Genomic DNA, 19,204 nt, shown 5'->3' with positions numbered 1-19,204 from the left:
CTGAAAATGTAAAAAAAAAGTACAGCTTTTGCTTAGCAACCACTGAGGTAATCTGAAAATCAAGAGCCCCCTCTTTCCTGCCCGGCACGGCTGTAGACCTGTCTTGCGCCCTGCGCTGAATGAAAATGGCTGCTGAGAGTTCAAGCAGTGACCTGGCAAGACTTCTACGAAAGTATCGCGAGGCCACTGCTTGAACTCTTGGCAGCCATTTTGAAGCGGTGCCGGGAGTAAGACAGTCGGGGCTCTTTCCTGCCTTGAAGAGGTCACTAGACCACCAGGACACTACAATAAGGCACAGGAGAGGTAATGAATAGAGTCATGTGGATGGATGGAGGCTGGAAAATTGGGGAGCGAATATATATGGGGAGAGAGACTCTGGTTTTCTTTTGGGGGGGGGGGGGGTCAAAATGACAGGTGGCAGGGTGGGCTGGCAGGGAGCGGGGTAAGGTATGACAGGGGGTGAGGCACGTGTCCTCTTTTTCCTTAGGGCAAATATGGTAACCCTAGTCACATGGTACAAGTGTAACTGGAAAAGTTGTATAGAGAAGAGACAGAATCATCACACTGTTTAGCACTGTAGAGGGCCTAGGGTTCTGCTATGGGAGAACACTTAGTAATGCTACTAGCGAAACTAACTATGACATCACTAGTTGCAGGGGAAGAAGTAATTAAACTCTGGAATTCGTTGCCAGAGAACGTGGTGAAGGCAGTTAGCTTGGCAGAGTTTAAATAGGGGTTAGATACTACTGCTAGAGGCTGACCACCTAGTGGTAGTACCACAAGACTACCACTAGAAGTCACAGCAACCATTTTCTATCAGGAGGTAGGAGTGAGTGGGGTTCACTTTTGCCTCAACCACCACTAGACCACCAGGCCTCTTCAGGTGGGCCCGGGGTGGCCTACTGAGACTTAAGGGGGGATCAGAGTGGTGTCAGGAGGATATCTGGACTCATTTTATGCGAGTCTCAGCCAGTAATCAACCAGGGCCTGCATAATTGCATGGATGGGCAGACTGGGTATGGTGTATAGACTTTATCTGCCTTCATCTATCTATGTTTCTATGATTTTACACCACAGATGAGTCATATTAAGAGCAGGGACCCCAGAATGTTTCCCTGTGTGGACCCAGAACACATTATGGTGATCCCACTACCTTTAAGCAGAGCATACTGTTGGCAATTAATATTTGTCCCAGAAGGGAGCCGAGTGTCACCACAATTTCAGAGTCTTATGGTGACGTTAAAATCTGTTCAATCAGGAAATTGGGAACGTGTGTTAAGGGCTGAGCCGGCCTGCAGCATCTAGTAGTGACTTTGCACATGATTTTACCTCTGCAATAGGAACACCAACCAGCCAGCATTAATTCATTGTAGATTTGCTGTTCTTTCCCCAATATTACCATATCCCTTTGGGGTTTGCAAAATGATCTACATATTTACAGTAAGGTAGCTGGTGTCGTGCAATGACTGCTTTCCTCTCAGTGCACAGTGTTTTTCTCATTTCTTCACATTTGCATGCACTGAAGGGGTGGGTTACACGTGTTCTTTGGGTTTATAGAAAAATAAATTCTACTTTTTTATTTTTTTTTTTAATGTGGTGAGTAAAACAAAATTGCCAACCGCTCAGCTGTGCAGTAATCCATCATTGGCCCTCTAGATGAGATGCCCACTGCTCAGGGAAGTAAGAATAGCAGGCAGCCTCGAAGCAAACATTGGCTTCTGTCCTCTTCCTCCATCCTGCCACACACTCTCTTCTATAACTGAACCAGTGTGTCATACCCTGTGGAGTTCAGTATTAAATCCTGCCATTTCACACAGTGAATTCACTCGCTTGTTCTGGCTCAGAGTCCTGTTGACACCCTTTTCCAGCTTCCTCATAACCCGTGGGGACTACTGGATGTTTGTCAATTAGGTCAATCCTGCTGTTCTAACTCCTGTGTTTCTGTGTTGTTTTGGCAGATCACCCTGTGGATTGGCTTCAGATTTCTAGAGGCACCAAGGAAGCAGTTCGGAGTATCGCTGTGCAGAGCAGCCCACTTGTTGATGGGGACAGGGCTTCGGCAGGTTATCCAGATCTGGGCGTGCACACGGACAACTAACCATTGAAGTCCCCTGCTCACACATCTTAAGGCAGGGAGCCGCCTTCTGTCTGCTGCTCTTTGATTCCCCTCAAGCCCCCATAGTCCTAAAATACTCAACATATCCAGATGGGGTAACGTGATAGGCCGAAATTGTACACAGAAGGTTGCACAAGTTCCACAGGATTACAGGGGCCTGTTTAAAAGAAGGCTGAGGAGACAGCTGGCAGAAGGAAGGGGTCATTCCTCAAGATTTGAAAAGAAGTTTGCTTTGACTTGCACAGTTAGAACAAGAAGCCTGGACTTTACAGAGCAGCTGGATTTTTGACTGTAAGCATAGGGGAGATCTTTTTTTTTTTTTTTAGCGTGTTTTCAGAAGTGTGGGATATTTGCACAGCATTAGACTTGATGCAACCATTTTTTTAAACCCATTCTCAGTTGGCTTTTTTTCCCCCCCTTTTTGCTTTGGAGGAAAGGGGCAGGGCAGAAGGCTGATACCATGGCACGCATGAATCGCCCTGCACCCGTAGAGGTGTGTTATAAAAACATGAGGTTCTTGATCACCCACAACCCCACCAATGCAACCCTCAATACATTCATAGAGGTAAGTGGAAGCTGTTTATGTGAATTGTAAATAGGGCATAGTTTACAATCTGTTCAGTACCTTTACAGTGCACGTGGGGCAAGATGGGAGGAGACTAGAGAGAGCACCTGAATACTACTACTACTACTATTTAGCATTTCTATAGCGCTACAAGGCATACGCAGCTCTGCACAAACATAGAAGAAAGGCAGTCCCTGCTCAAAGAGCTTACAATCTAATAGACAAAAAATAAAGTAATCAAATCAATTAATGTGTACAGGAAGGAGGAGAGGAGGGTAGGTGGAGGCAAGTGGTTACAAGTGGTTACGAGTCAAAAGCAATGTTAAAGAGGTGGGCTTTCAGTCTAGATTTAAAGGTGGCCAAGGATGGGGCAAGACGTAAGGGCTCAAGAAGTTTATTCCAGGCGTAGGGTGCAGCGAGATAGAAGGCACGAAGTCTGGAGTTGGCAGTAGTGGAGAAGGGAACAGATAAGAAGGATTTATCCATGGAGCGGAGTGCACGGGAAGGGGTGTAGGGAAGGATGAGTGTGGAGAGATACTGGGGAATAGAGAAAAGCACCATACAGAGCAAGAGGAGGGGGGAGTTTTGCTTTTCCAGGCACTTTTAAATAATTTTGAGTGTCAAACAATATGGTCATTCAGTAGTTCTACTGTCTGGACTTCACCTTCTTGGTTTGCTTTTGTACCTGTTGCAGTCATCGGCCAGATTTCCTGGGAAAACACGAGAGCTCGTTGGGGAGAGTAGCACAGCAGGGGTACAGGTCACCCTTAATCAGTTATTTTGCAGACATATGACATAAGCGATGCTTTCCAGGGGTGTCTCTAAGGGGAAATCTTTGTTAGCGTTTTTAGCTCGCGGTAGAAATCAACTGGCAGTAAACGCTGAGACGCCCATAGGAATGTAATGGGCATCAGCTGATTTCTACCGCGAACTAAAAACGCTACCATGGCTTAGTAAAAGACCCCCCTAAGACTTTTCATTGGTTTCCACCCCAGGGATAGGCACAAGCAAGACCTAGGAAAGCAGCTTTGAACTGATAAAATATTGTTAATGATGATATGTAAATAAAGGTAATAATCAGCGTGCAACCCCCTGTTCAGTCCCTCTTCAAAAAGTGACTCTGAAGAACATGAGCTCATTTTATGGTTAAGTCATATATACCTGAAATCCGAAGGCAGGCATTAGTGAATCTTGATTCTGCTGGTTCCTGACAGGAGCAATATGCCAGTGCTGTTAGAGTTGAAATATAATTCTAAAAACGTAAGAATTTGAATTTTCAAGTTACTAGGGACAGTGGCCATTTTCTCATTGTTAATGTCCAGTTTGCTTGTACACCCTGCCAGTTGGAAGATGGGATTTCTGTCCCCGTTCTTTTCACCACATATACCCTCTCTTCTTTTTCCCCACACCAACCCACCTACTCAGTTTAGAATACATTTTTTGTTGGTTTGTATATCTTTGTGATTTATCTGCTGCCCTCTGTCACTGAACAAAGGACAAAAATGACCTCAGTAATTTCCTTCCAGAATTATTTGGAGGTGTAACTGTAGTGAATGGTTTCATAATCCTGTGCTTCTGAGTCACATAAGCATCAGTACTTCAGATGTTCACTGCAGCACTAGCCTTTGCAGGGGGGTTCTGCCCATAAAGCACATAGGGTCCCTTTTACTAAGGTGTGCTAAGCAGTTAACACAGGTTTTAGTGTGTGCAAACCGTTAGCACCGCACTAAAGGATTCAGCACGTTAGTGTTCTAGAAAGATTAGAATTAGATTTATTATTTATAACTCGTCCTTCTCCAAGGCGAGATAAAAAAAAAACATACACAATAAAATATACAAACAAACAGCATACAATAATCATAAGTTCAACAAAGAACAATCTATAAAGTGTGGCTTCATTAACTTCCCCCAAAAAAGGAATGCATACGTCCCAGACAGAAAGCTGTGTTTCCAGCAGGGACAAAAAAAATGCCATACGCATTAAGTGCGCCTTCAAATGGTGTTTGAAAGCCAACAGGTGATTCTCATGTTTAATCCAGAGGACAACCTGTTCCATTCAGTGTGCCAAAGGTACCCTTTCTGGTCACCTCCAGATGCAGATGAGTCGGAGCAGATACAACCAAATTGCCAGCTACCATCAAACACAACTGACACGATGGTACATGTCTCTCAACTGCATGTCTCAAATAAGCAGGGGATTCTTGATGCAGTGCTCAGTGAACCAACATGGAACTGCCTTTATAGAATTCGTGTTAATGCACATAATTTTGTCACTTATCTATGAGCATTATTTACAGAATCTAGCCCTTTGTGACTAGCACAGGGCATTTCTATTCAGTTTACTGGTTAGAAATTGGGGTTTGTTAAAGGTTGTTTTTTTTTTTTACAGTCTCCATTACTGTATAGTGGAAATACGTTGAGGGTTCAAATAGTTTATTAAGAATTTGATATACCGCCATTTCAATCACTATGTCACACGCTTAACAGTAAAAACTTTAATAAATCAATAAAAACTGAATGGAACGCCAATAACAGGACAGCAAATCATTCATACAGGAGGGAACTGAAGAGCCTGGGACTGTGAGTGCAGCTTCAGAGAGGTTCAAGCTATGAGGGACTCAGACTCTGGTCTAAAGTCCAATACAAAAAAGTTAAGTCTTCAGTAACACTTTAGATTCTTTATTTAGGATGATTGTTACCGCCATCCTCCAGTGAATTCCATCCTTTTTGGTAGCTATTCAGTTCACACCCAGTTCCCTCTCCCTCCCATTTCCAAGCACGATGTTCTACGGTAATCCAAATGGCTGTCGGTGCCGGGGTGGCGATTTAAGCTGTCAGGAGGCAGGTTTGAATCAAAAGGAAGTCTCTCTTCATGCAAGCCAGTTAACCTGTGGAACCCGCTGTGGTGGCCAATAAGGGAAAAGTGGATTCCGGAAATATATGAATGTGAATGAGAGACCACAGTGACTCCAGGGATTCAAATAAAACTCAGCAGGTAACAAGACAAACCTCCTAGTTAGTCACTTTGGAGAGAAAAAGAAAGAGAAAATAAATTCACCCCCATAATTCATTGTGCATGTGTAATGAAAAGATTTACTTAAATTTGTTTAGTAGCACAAATATGCAGACATCTTCTCTTATATACATAATTGTGGGAGCCCCATGGCTAGGATTGTATTTCCTGATCCCTGAAGTGATGATGATCACTTTGGTCTTGGCACTCCTCGGCGAGTCTGAGGCAAATCTCAGCACAGTACACACAGTTTATTGGGACCCTACACGGTCCATGTTTCGGCTACAAAGCCTTCCTCAGGGGTCAAAAAGCTGACGTTTGTAGATGAAGCCTCTGAACCTCTCAGAAAGAGGTACAATGTGCTATGCGGTGCAGTCCACAATCTACAGTGAGATAGTGAACAACTAAATCCCCTGTGGAAGGCTTTCTAGCCGAAACACGGACCGTGCAGGGTCCCAGTAAACTGTGTTCTTGGTGCTTTTACCACTGTGGTTTCAGTACTGGTCTTTTGGATTTGGTTTACTTCCACCCTTGTGTACTTTGCATTTCTTGGCTTTTTTTGTGGAAGACGTGGACCCCCCCCCCCCCCTTCTCTGTGTAAGGCTCAGTACTCCAGCGAGCAGGCTCTAATTTATAGATTAGTTATATGCAGGTTTGTGTCTCTGTCTGATTGGTTTAAGTGAGATGCTTTCAGTTATGTACCACCCTAGAAAGGCCGTAACTAAGAATCATCACCTGATCCTTTCTACGAATCTCTCTCCAATTAAAGAACTCCATTCACACTTCCCAGTATGAGGTGTAAGGTAGTGGTGGTGGAAGGGAGTGATGTTACCTCAGTGTATTCCTAATAACTGATTGTGTGTTCACCATAAGTCCTTTTTTCCAAGATCCTGCTGTCTCCACAGAGTTAACCTGGGCTACAGAGTTTTTGGGTCTAATCTAGTTTGCCTTTTCCTGGCTAAGCTGATCTACTCCTGTTCTCAAGTGTTTCTAATTGTAGCAAAGGAAGGGATGTGTGAGAATTTTGGATTACTTTTGCACCAGTTCCATAGTAGCTTAAGGTGAGTTACATCCAGGTACACTAGGTACTTTCCTGTCCTCTGAGAGCTCTCAATCTGAGTTTTATACATGAGGCATGCAGGTTAAGGAACAGCAGTGGGATTTGAACCAGGCTTCCCTGGTTCTCGGAAAAGCAAAGGGTGAAGTACAAATGTCCATAAAACGATGTGTGAAATAAAATCAGCCTTTATTGAAGTGACCCGACACAGTTACTGTGTTTTGGCTGAAAAACCTGCATTAGGAGTCTATCAGGCTTATTTTCGAAAGAGAAGAGCGCCCATCTTTCAACACAAATCGGGAGATGGGCGTCCTTCTCCCAGGGTCGCCCAAATCAGCATAATCGAAAGCCGATTTTGGGCGTCCTCAACTGCTTTCTGTCATGGGGATGACCAAAGTTCATGGGGGCATGTCAAAAGCATAGCAAAGGTGGGACTGGGGCGTGCTTAACACATGGGCATCCTCAGCCGATAATGGAAAAAAGAAGGGTGTCCCTGGCGAGCACTTGGACGACCATTTTTTTCTTGCGACCAAGCCTTGGAGCACTTGGACGACCATTTTTTTCTTGCCACCAAGCCTCAAAAAGGTGCCCAAACTGACCAGATGACCACCGGAGGAAATCGGGGATGACCTCCCCTTACTCCCCCAGTGGTCACTAACCCCCTCCCACCGTAAAAAAAACTTAATTTTTTTTTTTTTTGCCAGCCTCAAATGTCATACCCAGCTCCCTGACAGCAGTATTCAAGTCCCTGCAGCAGTTTTAGTGGGTACTGCAGTGCACATCAGGCAGGCGGACCCAGGCCCATCCCCCCCCCCACTTGTTACACTTGTGGTGGTAAATGTGAGCCCTTCAAAACCCACCACAAACCCACTGTACCCATATGTAGGTGCCTCCCGTCACCCCTTAGGGCTATGGTAGTGTTGTACAGTTGTGGGGAGTGGGTTTTGGGGGGCTAAGCACCCAAGGTAAGGGAACTATGCACCTGGGAGCAATTTCTGAAGTCCACTGCAGTGCCCCCTAGGGTGCCCGGTTGGTGTCCTGGCATGTGAGGGGGACCAGTGCTCTATGAATGCTGGCTCCTCCCACGACCAAATGGCTTGGATTTGGTCGTTTCTGAGAAGGGCGTTCTTGGTTTACATTATCGCTGAAAACCGGGGACGACCATCTCTAAGGTCGAACTAAATGTTGAGACTTTGGCGTCCCCGACCGTATTATCAAAACAAAAGATGGACACCCATCTTGTTTCGGTAATACAGGTTTCCCTGCCCTTTCGTGAGGACGTCCTTCCTTGTTAAAATTGTACAGCGCTGCGTGACCCTGGTAGCGCTTTTTGAAATGTTAAGTAGTAGTAGTAAGTAGTAGGACGTCCGAGGACGCCGTCAGGAAAACTTGGGCGCCCCGTTCGATTATGCCCCTCCATATGAACTCTGGCTGATAATGAGAGTGTGAAACATCGATGAAGTCAATAGAGCCAAACGCCAAATATAAAACGCGTTCAGTGTGACCGGTGATGTTAAGTGGCCAATATGAGTAATTCAGAGTAATCCCCTGTCATGGGAGAGCCAACTACTGGTGACAGGAGATTACTCTGAATTACTCATATTGGCCATTCAACAACACCAACCACATTGAATGCATTTTATATTTGGTGTTTAGCTTTATTGCCTTCATCAATGTTTCACAGCCAGAGTTCATATTAACTCCTGATGCAGGCTTTTCAGCCGAAACACTGTGACCATGTCGGGTCATTTTAATTTTAGACCGGGACTAAAGGCTTGGCATTTTTACCCAGGCTTTTGGCTTGGCCTAATGCATAGCTGTCTTTTGTGCTAGATGTAGTTTCTCCACACATTTTGTATCTTTGTAAACCACCTAAATCTGCCAGTTTCAGGCTTGGCAGTATATCAAATCTAATAAACCATAAACTAACATGTGGTGCTCATTATTGACTTTAAAAAGGGGATCTGCCACATGACAAATATATGACTTCACATCTTTATCTTGATTATACAATTTTTAGACAAATTGTACTTTAGATGAATTGTATCCATAGATCAACTGTCATTAGTGCTTAATTGATGGTACTTACATGTAGTTTTGTAAAATGGAGCAACTATATGTATAAGAGCTGACACTTCCATGTGGTAGCTGCCAGATCTGGATCCGTGTCATTCAGTTTATTTTCAACTTATTTGTAAAACGGCATACGATGAAACAACAGTGTAGTAAATTTAAAACAAATAGGAGAAAAAGTTTGTTCACCCAACGCATAATTAAACTCTGGAATTCATTGCCGGAGAACGTTGCGAAGGCGGTTAGCTTGGCAGAGTTTAAAAAGGGGTTGGATGGTTTTCTAAAGGACAAGTCCATAGACCGCTACTAAATGGGAAAAATCCACAATTTTGGGAATAACTTGCATAAAATGTTTGTACGTTTGGGTAGCTTGCCAGGTGCCCTTGACCTGGATTGGCCGCTGTCGGGGACAGGATACTGGGCTTGATGGACCTTTGGTCTTTTCTCAGTATGGTATTACTTATGTACTTATTATTATTTATTTTCTGCCTTATAAATGCACTCCTGCATACAGTGGGGGAAATAAGTATTTGATCCCTTGCTGATTTTGTAAGTTTGCCCACTGACAAAGACATGAGCAGCCCATAATTGAAGGGTAGGTTATTGGTAACAGTGAGAGATAGCACATCACAAATTAAATCCGGAAAATCACATTGTGGAAAGTATATGAATTTATTTGCATTCTGCAGAGGGAAATAAGTATTTAATCCCTCTGGCAAACAAGACCTAATACTTGGTGGCAAAACCCTTGTTGGCAAGCACAGCGGTCAGACGTCTTCTGTAGTTGATGATGAGGTTTGCACACATGTCAGGAGGAATTTTGGTCTACTCCTCTTTGCAGATCATCTCTAAATCATTAAGAGTTCTGGGCTGTCGCTTGGCAACTCGCAGCTTCAGCTCCCTCCATAAGTTTTCAATGGGATTAAGGTCTGGTGACTGGCTAGGCCACTCCATGACCCTAATGTGCTTCTTCCTGAGCCACTCCTTTGTTGCCTTGGCTGTATGTTTTGGGTCATTGTCGTGCTGGAAGACCCAGCCACGACCCATTTTTAAGGCCCTGGCGGAGGGAAGGAGGTTGTCACTCAGAATTGTACGGTACATGGCCCCATCCATTCTCCCATTGATGCGGTGAAGTAGTCCTGTGCCCTTAGCAGAGAAACACCCCCAAAACATAACATTTCCACCTCCATGCTTGACAGTGGGGACGGTGTTCTTTGGGTCATAGGCAGCATTTCTCTTCCTCCAAACACGGCGAGTTGAGTTCATGCCAAAGAGCTCAATTTTTGTCTCATCTGACCACAGCACCTTCTCCCAATCACTCTCGGCATCATCCAGGTGTTCACTGGCAAACTTCAGACGGGCCGTCACATGTGCCTTCCGGAGCAGGGGGACCTTGCGGGCACTGCAGGATTGCAATCCGTTATGTCGTAATGTGTTACCAATGGTTTTCGTGGTGACAGTGGTCCCAGCTGCCTTGAGATCATTGACAAGTTCCCCCCTTGTAGTTGTAGGCTGATTTCTAACCTTCCTCATGATCAAGGATACCCCACGAGGTGAGATTTTGCGTGGAGCCCCAGATCTTTGTCGATTGACAGTCATTTTGTACTTCTTCCATTTTCTTACTATGGCACCAACAGTTGTCTCCTTCTCGCCCAGCGTCTTACTGATGGTTTTGTAGCCCATTCCAGCCTTGTGCAGGTGTATGATCTTGTCCCTGACATCCTTAGACAGCTCCTTGCTCTTGGCCATTTTGTAGAGGTTAGAGTCTGACTGATTCACTGAGTCTGTGGACAGGTGTCTTTCATACAGGTGACCATTGCCGACAGCTGTCTGTCATGCAGGTAACGAGTTGATTTGGAGCATCTACCTGGTCTGTAGGGGCCAGATCTCTTACTGGTTGGTGGGGGATCAAATACTTATTTCCCTCTGCAGAATGCAAATAAATTCATATACTTTCCACAATGTGATTTTCCGGATTTAATTTGTGATGTGCTATCTCTCACTGTTACCAATAACCTACCCTTCAATTATGGGCTGCTCATGTCTTTGTCAGTGGGCAAACTTACAAAATCAGCAAGGGATCAAATACTTATTTCCCCCACTGTATATTGTATTTCTGTATCTATAACATTTATACCCCTACTAAGGGGCGGCCCAAGGCAGAGATGAAATGCTGCCCGCAACCCCATACCCTCCACCCTGCACCTGGTGTAGCATCTCTTCTCTTCCCTCCTCAACCCTTTATCTTATTTATTTTTACAAAAGGCGGCAGCGATTCCCATAGGCTGCCCTGCCACGGTGCCACCGGCACCAGTCTCTTCGCTACTGTGTTCCGCCTTTGAGGAAACAGGAAGTTATGTCAACAGATGGGTCATAGTGGGACAAGAGGCCGGTGCTGGCGGAACTGCAGCAGGGCAGCCTATGGGGGGGGGGAACTAAGGGAAGGGGAGAGTGCCTTGACGCCAGAGGCCCCCGCCTCAGGTGGCCTAATGGTAGGGCCACCCCTATCCCTACCTATCAATATCTGCATTAGTAGACCCTTTTCTAAAATGCCACTGTAACCGAGCACGTCCCGACTTTTATGTCTCAGTTGTTGTCTCTGCCTCCTATTTAAAACAGATCTTCATGACTTTCTATTGCCTGTAAATCATGACGTCACTCACGCTCAACCCAAACCCTCCTCAGAATACACTTTTGCAAATGTGGTGCTGACGGGGATTCCTCGGTCAAATTTGTAAAAGTTACAAACTTTGCAGAATACTGCAGTTCACTTATTGGGACGGGCTTATAAAATTCATCATGTTACTCACCTGTATATTTATAATCATTGGCTGCCAATGCATTATAGCGTTTTATTTAAATTGTTGGAGCTTACTCATAGAGCATATTGTCACAGCCTCTGCTGTGCCATGCCCCCGCCCCCCCCCCCCCCCCGGCTCATCTGCCATCAGGGCTTGGCGTCTAGGCAGGGTTCAGAGGCCTTCTTTGCGACCTAGATCTTCTGCTGAGCCCTTTTGCCGTTCTTGCGTGCTGCCTCCTATGTTGCCACTCCTGGTGCAGCCAGCACCACAGTCCTTAGGTGTGCGCCAGGAACACCACTTAAAGGGCCAGCTGCAGGAATACCAGCGGGGGAACCCACTGATGATGTCATGTTCCAGTGCCCATATAAGGAAGCTGGGCTTTCCCTTACATGACCTTTGCAATGGGTCCTCCAGCCTTGTTCCTGTGTCTTCAGCCTTGCCCCAGTAGTCTCCTACTATGTTCCTGCTGTCTGTCTTCAGCCATATCATAGCCTACCCTGTCACAACCTTGTTCCTGTCCATGTCTTCCATCTTGTTCCTTCCTGTGCCTGTTATCGTCTTTTGTGGTTCCTGCTTCTCCCTGGCCTCTACTTTGTTGGGCCAGCCTTCAAGGGCCCTCTTAAGGGCCATCTCCTGGCTCAGACTATCAGTTCAGCCCCCAAGGGCTCTTCTAAGAGCCACCCTCTGATTTTATCTCCGCTGGGGAGAGACTCACCTGCCGCCAGTTGGGGCCTGCCTAGCTTTTGGGCCAGGTGGGTAGCGCAAACTCAACTACGACCTAAGGGTTCATCTACCTCAAGAGTGACACATATTATGAAAAAGTTCTTCAGACACTTGTTAGTTTAACACATCTGTATATTCCAGCTAGAGTATTGTGTTCTAAGAATATGTTGCTGCTGTTGATTCTTCCGGTGACTTGTACTCATCTTGAGCCTTCTAGGAAGAGTGCTTATTTTTATTTAGTACCATTTCTGTGGAATGTGCTTCCTTTGGAGGTTCATATGGAAAAATCACAAACGATTTAAGTGGCTGCTGAACACTTTACTCTTGTATTTGGAGTATCTCTTCCAGAGGGTTGATGGGGATTGAACCCTGGGTAACTGTAATGGTTGGTTTTATCCTTGTCATATGTATGATTGAATTGTTTGTTTGATTCTTTCCTTTTGATGTTTTATTATTATTTTTTTTTGTTATTGTGCACTACTGTGATCTTTTCCTAGTAATAAGCCTAGCATTATAGCAAATTTAATAAACTGTAACTGTCTGGATCTTTTAAAAGCATGGCATGATCTTGTCATTGCATGTGCTTACAGGTGAGATACATTTTTATGAGGTATTTTATGGCGCAAAAACATGCCTTACAAAAATTACTCTCTAACCCCCCTAATTCTGTAACTTGCATGCTAAAGCATAAAATGAACATGCAAAGTTGCGCATGCAAGTTATAGAATGGTGGCAGTTGTGTATGTAACGTAATCTAATAATGAGCTGTTAATTGATATAAACAAGCAATTATTGGCTTACAATTGGCACTAGTTAGCAGTTATGTGTGTAACTGCCATTAGTCGGTATTCTACAAAATGTGCGTTCAAAATCCAGGGGGAGTGGACTTGTGAGGGGCCTGGGTGGGTCAGGGGTGTGTCCAGCACTTATATGCGCACGGGTCATAGACTACCAGCAGTGTATATTGAGGCGCAAGCCTTTACACCAGCCATTGAGCTAGCTTAGGGGCTCACACCTAAAGTTAGGCATAAGAATAGCCATACTGGGTCAGACCAATGGTCCATCTAGCCCAGTATCCTGCTTCCAACACTGGCCAATCCAGGTCACAAGTACCTGGCAGAAACCCAAAGAGTAGCAAGTTCCAGGGTGTAGCGAGATTTCAGAATCTCAAAGAGTAGGAAGATTCCATGCTACTAATCCCGGGGCAAGCAGCGGCTTCCCCATATCCATCTCAATAACAGACTATGGACTTTTCCTCCAGCAACGTGTCCAAACATTTTTTAAAACTCAGATACGCTAACCTGTGTGCTTACGCTGGTATTCTGCATTGACAATTGCATGCATAATTGCTGATATAAAATTGGCACTTGGTGCTGGGTTGATACACGCTAACTTTAGGCAACCTACAGAGATTATGCCCTATTTAGTTGACATGCTGGTAAAGATACCATGATTTCTAGGCATCACCTTTGCTGATCTGCAGGTCAGTTCCTAGAGTATTTTGTAGGGGTGGGCAACAATAAAAAAATTTTAATTACACGATTAATTGCAATTAATCACGGCATGCATTGTGGGCAATATAAAAAATAGTTTCAAACAAAATGTAATACTAAACTGAAAATAGCGGCACAAATTCCCTCCTCCCCCCCCCCCCCCCCCCAGTATTTATATTTACAGCAGGGCTCGAGCTCAGGCTCTTTTTTTTTTTTTCCTGGGTGGTGCTTCAAACTCCTTGTCTCCCTCTGCATGGTGATTGAGTTCTGCAGATACTTGAGCCACATGGTGCAGGAAGTTGGGGAAGTCTTGCGGTTTCAAGTCCCATGAGACTTCCCCTTCTTCCTGCACCACTTGATTCAAGTATCTGAAGAGTTGGCCATTCAGGGGGTGACAAGGAGTTTGAAGCAGCACCAAGAAAGGAGAAAAAATCCTGAGCTCGAGGGGGGGAGGTGGCTGGTCAACATTGAAAAAAAATTGGGCGGCACTAAAAAAAAAGCACTGTATGCATTAAAATATTAACACATTAATAGCATTATTAACACGTTAATTGCCCTAGTATTTTGTGAATCATTGAAACAAAAGCTGGATGTAAAATAGGATGTACATAAATGACAGTCATGTGAACTTACTTGGGGTCTGTCTGCTTTTCAGTTGTACATGGGCTATAACCAGAATTGGAACCCACATTCTCTGGCTCCAAACACCCTCTAACCTTCAGCACTAGTCTCTTCTCTCATTGAAGCTGGAGGTCAAAGCACGTTTTTATCATGAGAAAGGGCGCCCCGAAATTCTGCGTTTGCTAATCGGACATTACAGGGTGGGTCTGTCTGCTATGAAACCCTACCCTTATGTGAATCCCATGTTTTGCATGTACTTACTTGGTAATGCCACAGGCAAACCTGTTCCTCCTTCCAGCTGGTAACAAAAGGTTAAAGGCAAATTTGCTTCTCTGGCAATGTGATACAAGTTTAATAATGTTAATGGCTTTGCCGTCTGGGAGCTGTGTCCTGCCAGCAAACAAGTCCCTATTTGCAGTGCTGAAGCAAGGAATAAAAATGAGACTGGAATTCATTTAGTCCTTTTGCAGTGGTTAGCCCCCCCCCCCCCCCCCCCCTGGCTTTCCTGATGATCCAACCTATGGGTTCAATTGCTGAACTCAGCTTCTACTACTTCACCAAGCGGGGCTTGGGGATATTGCTGAAGCGTTTTCCACTGTTGTCTTGCTTCATTGATGCAAAAGGCTTAGAGCTAGGAACTGAAACCTCTGCAACCCTGACGGATCCAGTGTAGGATTCATTCAGGTTTAGCAGTTTAGACTTGGGGGTGGGTGGGGTGGAAGAATAGAACGACTTCCCTTTTAGGAGAGACTGAATGTGTTCACACCCTGAGGGGAATTCTCTGAGGGCTAGATGCACTAAGCTTTCCCAGTTTAAAACGTGGGTTTTAAACTGGTTTTAGCCAGTTTAACGTGCAAGTAGTAAACAGGGACATGCACAAAAGGGCATTTTCCTGTCACAGTAGCAGCTAACGAAAACAGAATGCAAATCATTATAATGAGCTGCACTACCATTGCAACACTATTATAATGAGATGCATTACCATTTTCCGATCCTCTTACCGTGGAAAACCTAACGGGAGGTCTGCCCCTTTCGTTGGGGCTACTGTGAGGGAATCGGAAAGGAAAAAAAAAACACGTCCCAACTAGTGCTCAGAAGAGCAGAGCCCCTTATCTGTGAGGGAAGGAAAAAAAAAAAGCAAGGTGGTTGTCAGGAGGCATTGAAATCACAGCTTCCCACAGCCCCGCCCCCGCCGTCCCCCCTGAGGTCGAGGTCGTTGTCACTGCCGCTCCCCCACTCCACTTCCCCCCCCCCCCCCTGCCACCGGGCCGGGCCCTCACAGTGCCTCTCACCTCCGTGTGAAGGCGCTGCAGCAGGCAACAGCAGATCGCCTCCCTTCAGACTTCCCTCCTTCCCTTCCTGTGTCCCGCCTTCACAGAACTACGTCAGACAAGGGCGGGCCAGGGACGGAAGGAGGGAGGCCCGAAGGGAAGCAATCTGCTGTTGCCTGCTGCAGCGCCTTCACATGGAGGTGAGAGGCGCTGTGAGGGCCCGGCCCGGTGACAGATAGAGGGGGGGGGGCGAGTGGAGGGGGGGGGGAGTGGCGGCAGCTACGACCTCGGGGGGAGGGGGGATGGAGGATGGCTTGGAGGCCGGGGCTGTCGGAAGCTGTGATTTCAATGCAGGGGGGAGCGGCGGCGGCGGAAGGGAAAAATAAAGAAAGCCAAGTGCTTGTCAGGGACGTCCATAAAGAATGTGCTCCCCCCCCCCCCCCCCCCCCGCAATAATAAAAACGTCCTTTTTGGACGTCCTTCACTCAGCTGAGAAACCTGGAAGACTCAGCCAATCACAGCACGTTGTGATTGGCTCAAAGACTTCAAGGTCTCTTAGCTGAGTGAAGCACGTCCAAAAAGGACGTTTTTATTATTGGGGGTTGGAGGACGTCCAAAAAGGACGTCTTTTTGGATGGACGTCCTCAACTGCACTCTCCTGCTACGATCGAGCCGCATCACAGAGGCGTATGTGGCATGCGCAAAGCAGCCAGCATAACGCTTGACTGCTCTGCGCATGCTCGACTGGCCGACTGTTTACCGATGGAATAGAGAATGCAAGTGAGCTACAATGAGCAGCTCATTTGCATTCCTTTTCCTTAATGCATGCCCGTTCCTTACCGATTCACTAAGGAAATCAGTAAGGGAAGGTCTTTAACGATTTTTTAGTGCATCTTGGCCTGAGAGACACTCTAAAGTGAACACTGGAAAAGATCAAAGCTAAGTGATATTCTATAAAGGGTGTGCACCAGCCGATTCGCTGGGCACCGCACTTTCACCTGCTGAAATCTGGTGTAAATCCTGGCACCCAAGCTGGGCGCAGTGGCCCATTGTTCTATAATACTATGTGCAAATTTTTGGAACATCCCAGACTCCCATATTCCCCTCCCATGGCCACACCCCCTTTTGGATTGCGGACTATGGGATTTAGGTGCCCAGCGTTTATAGACTAACGCACAGCCAAATCCTAATTGGTGCCAATTAACAGGAATGATTGGTTGTTGGCTTCCAGTTATTGATGGTTAACCGCTCGTTAGCTAATTAAGTTTTGTATGCGTCTCAGGAGCACCATCAAATCTGGCTGCGCCATATGTAGAATCCGGGGATATATACATATTTAACAAGTCTCTTTAACTGAATGGGAGAATCCTACTTTGGAGAGCTATTTCCCGCACAAAATCGAGAAACTCAGGAGCTCTAGTTGGTGCTTTTCTCTACTTGCACGCGACCACCAACAGCTTCGGCTCTCACGGGCAGTATGTATGGGCCACCAGATTTGAAACTGTTACAGACTCCAGTACTGGCAAAGAAGTGTTTGAGAGGGGATAGCATTGGGGCAGGGTCAGAATCTCCCGCTTAAAAATTGCTCCCCCCTGACGTTTGGAAGGCAAATCTCCTAGATATTGCAATTGTGGAGTAGCTCACCAGTAAAATACGGGGAAAGAAATCTACATATGACAAAATTTGTAATCCTTAACTGAACCTAGCAGCGAAAGATGGCTTGAGAACTTGCTGGGTAGATGGAGGAATGGGATGCCTTTTGCGGGAGTGGCTCCTTTTTTATTAAAAGCCATTGGAATATGGACCCTGTACTGTTGCTCCTTTTGGTTTAATGTTGCTACTGTTCTTTGGTATATTATCATGTTTATTCATGCTGTTGTCCTTTTTCTTATTTTTTTTTTTTTTACCAGTGTTTGTCATTTTAAATAATTTTTAAAAACAATTGCTCCCCCTAGATATCTCCGTATATATTCTCACTTTCCTATGGGCCTCTTCTCCCTTCTAGTTTAATTCCAGGATCCCTCTCCCACATAACACTTCAGCAGGTTGGATTCACAGTTGTTGCACAGTTGGAAAGATACCAGCCTCGTTGTGTGAAACACTCAGTAGGTCAGCATGTGCTGTAATAGAAGCCTCCTTGTAAATGCTCATTAAACAAATTCATAGAAAGTTTGAAAAAACATAAGGTGGCTATCTGTCTAGTCGACAAGAATTTATTGTACAACGTTTGAAATGTAACTTTTTTTTTCCATCTCCTCATCAGTAGATTACAGAATTCTACGGTATGCTAGCGGTGGAGGAAGCAGGCGATGTTGCCAGACTGGAAGCTGACAGATTTCTTGAACGCTGCTAATGAATCATTACTAACATTTCATTGTTTTCAATTAATAACTTTTGTAAGGAGATACTGAGTTTTGAACCAAATGTAGCTCAGCAGTTCTCTAAAACTACATGTTTCTAAAACAACAGGAATGAAGGTTTAAGGTGGGGTGGGCAACCACCAGTCCTCAAGGGCCACAATCTAGTCTGGTTTTCAAGATTTCCACAATAAATATGCATGAAATCTATTTGCATACAATGGAAGCAGTACATGCAAATCATTCTCATGCATATTCACTGTGGAAATCTAGAAAACCTGACTGGTTTTGGGCCCTTGAGGACCGTGGTTGCCCACCCATGGTTTAAAAGTTGGGATGATAGGTCTGATTTTATTGATAGCAAAGTTCATTTTCATCCACTTCCTACTGTGTGCAAATTGCCTTCAATCCTAAGAACAAACAAGCTGCTCCTTGATGTATCTCGAGAGCAGGGCCAACGCAAGGGGGTTAACTGCCCCAAATGCGCATCTTCAGTCTTGCACCCTCTCAATTAATTTCAAGGCCTCTAGGCACACCCTGCGATTTTGATAAACTCAATAATCATGATCACCTCAGTGCCACCCCTGCATAACTCGACATCATACGTTTAAATATTAAACTTTATTTTGCTGGCACCCACTCCCTAAAGAATGGGTTCCATAACATGGCTGAGCCTATTCCTCCTTTCTCCTTTAATATGTAATTAAACTGTTGTGATGAGTGGGGGAGGGGAAGAAGACATAGGTGGGTAAGAAGGGAAGGAGAAACTTAGTGACAGGAAGGGATAGCTATGATTAGTGTGTTCAGCTGGGATAGAACATTTGTTTGGTGAACTGAGGATTAAAATCAGGAGCCAGGGCAGTAAAGCACTGTCAACCCTCCCTTCCTCCCAGATGTTCTCATGGGTTAACAGGGCCCAGAGGGTTGGAGTTGGGATACAGAATCTTGTCACAGTGGAAAATATTCTGGACTTTCCATATTGAATTGTACTAAATGGGGCATCTGGTATATTTTGAAGTTGGTGGGTCTGGGGAGGAAGCAGTGGGGTCATGTGTGGTATCACCATGTGCCCTTGGGTGTGAAGGACAGGGTTTGTCGTTACCAGAAACACCTC

At 45.3% G+C, this 19,204-nt stretch overlaps 1 protein-coding gene across 2 annotated transcripts in view; it reads left to right on the top strand.

Annotated features, from left to right (window-relative positions):
- The window catches only part of PTP4A3 (protein tyrosine phosphatase 4A3), a 172,572-nt gene that overhangs the window by 86,572 nt on the left and 66,796 nt on the right, over positions 1-19,204 (top strand). Inside the window, exons 3-4 of one of the 2 annotated variants that reach the window (XM_030219666.1) lie at positions 1,959-2,407; positions 2,549-2,681. In XM_030219666.1, the coding sequence (XP_030075526.1) occupies positions 2,577-2,681 (105 nt within the window). In that variant the 5' untranslated portion in view covers positions 1,959-2,407; positions 2,549-2,576. Of the gene's footprint in view, positions 1-1,958; positions 2,682-19,204 lie in introns of both variants that reach the window. The other variant, XM_030219658.1, reaches the window with a different exon arrangement.

Source organism: Microcaecilia unicolor, chromosome 1, assembly GCF_901765095.1.
Source record: "Microcaecilia unicolor chromosome 1, aMicUni1.1, whole genome shotgun sequence".
NCBI lineage: Eukaryota > Metazoa > Chordata > Amphibia > Gymnophiona > Siphonopidae > Microcaecilia > Microcaecilia unicolor.
The sequence above is the reverse complement of the archived record's forward strand: the minus strand, read 5'-3'. Positions and strand labels throughout refer to the sequence as shown.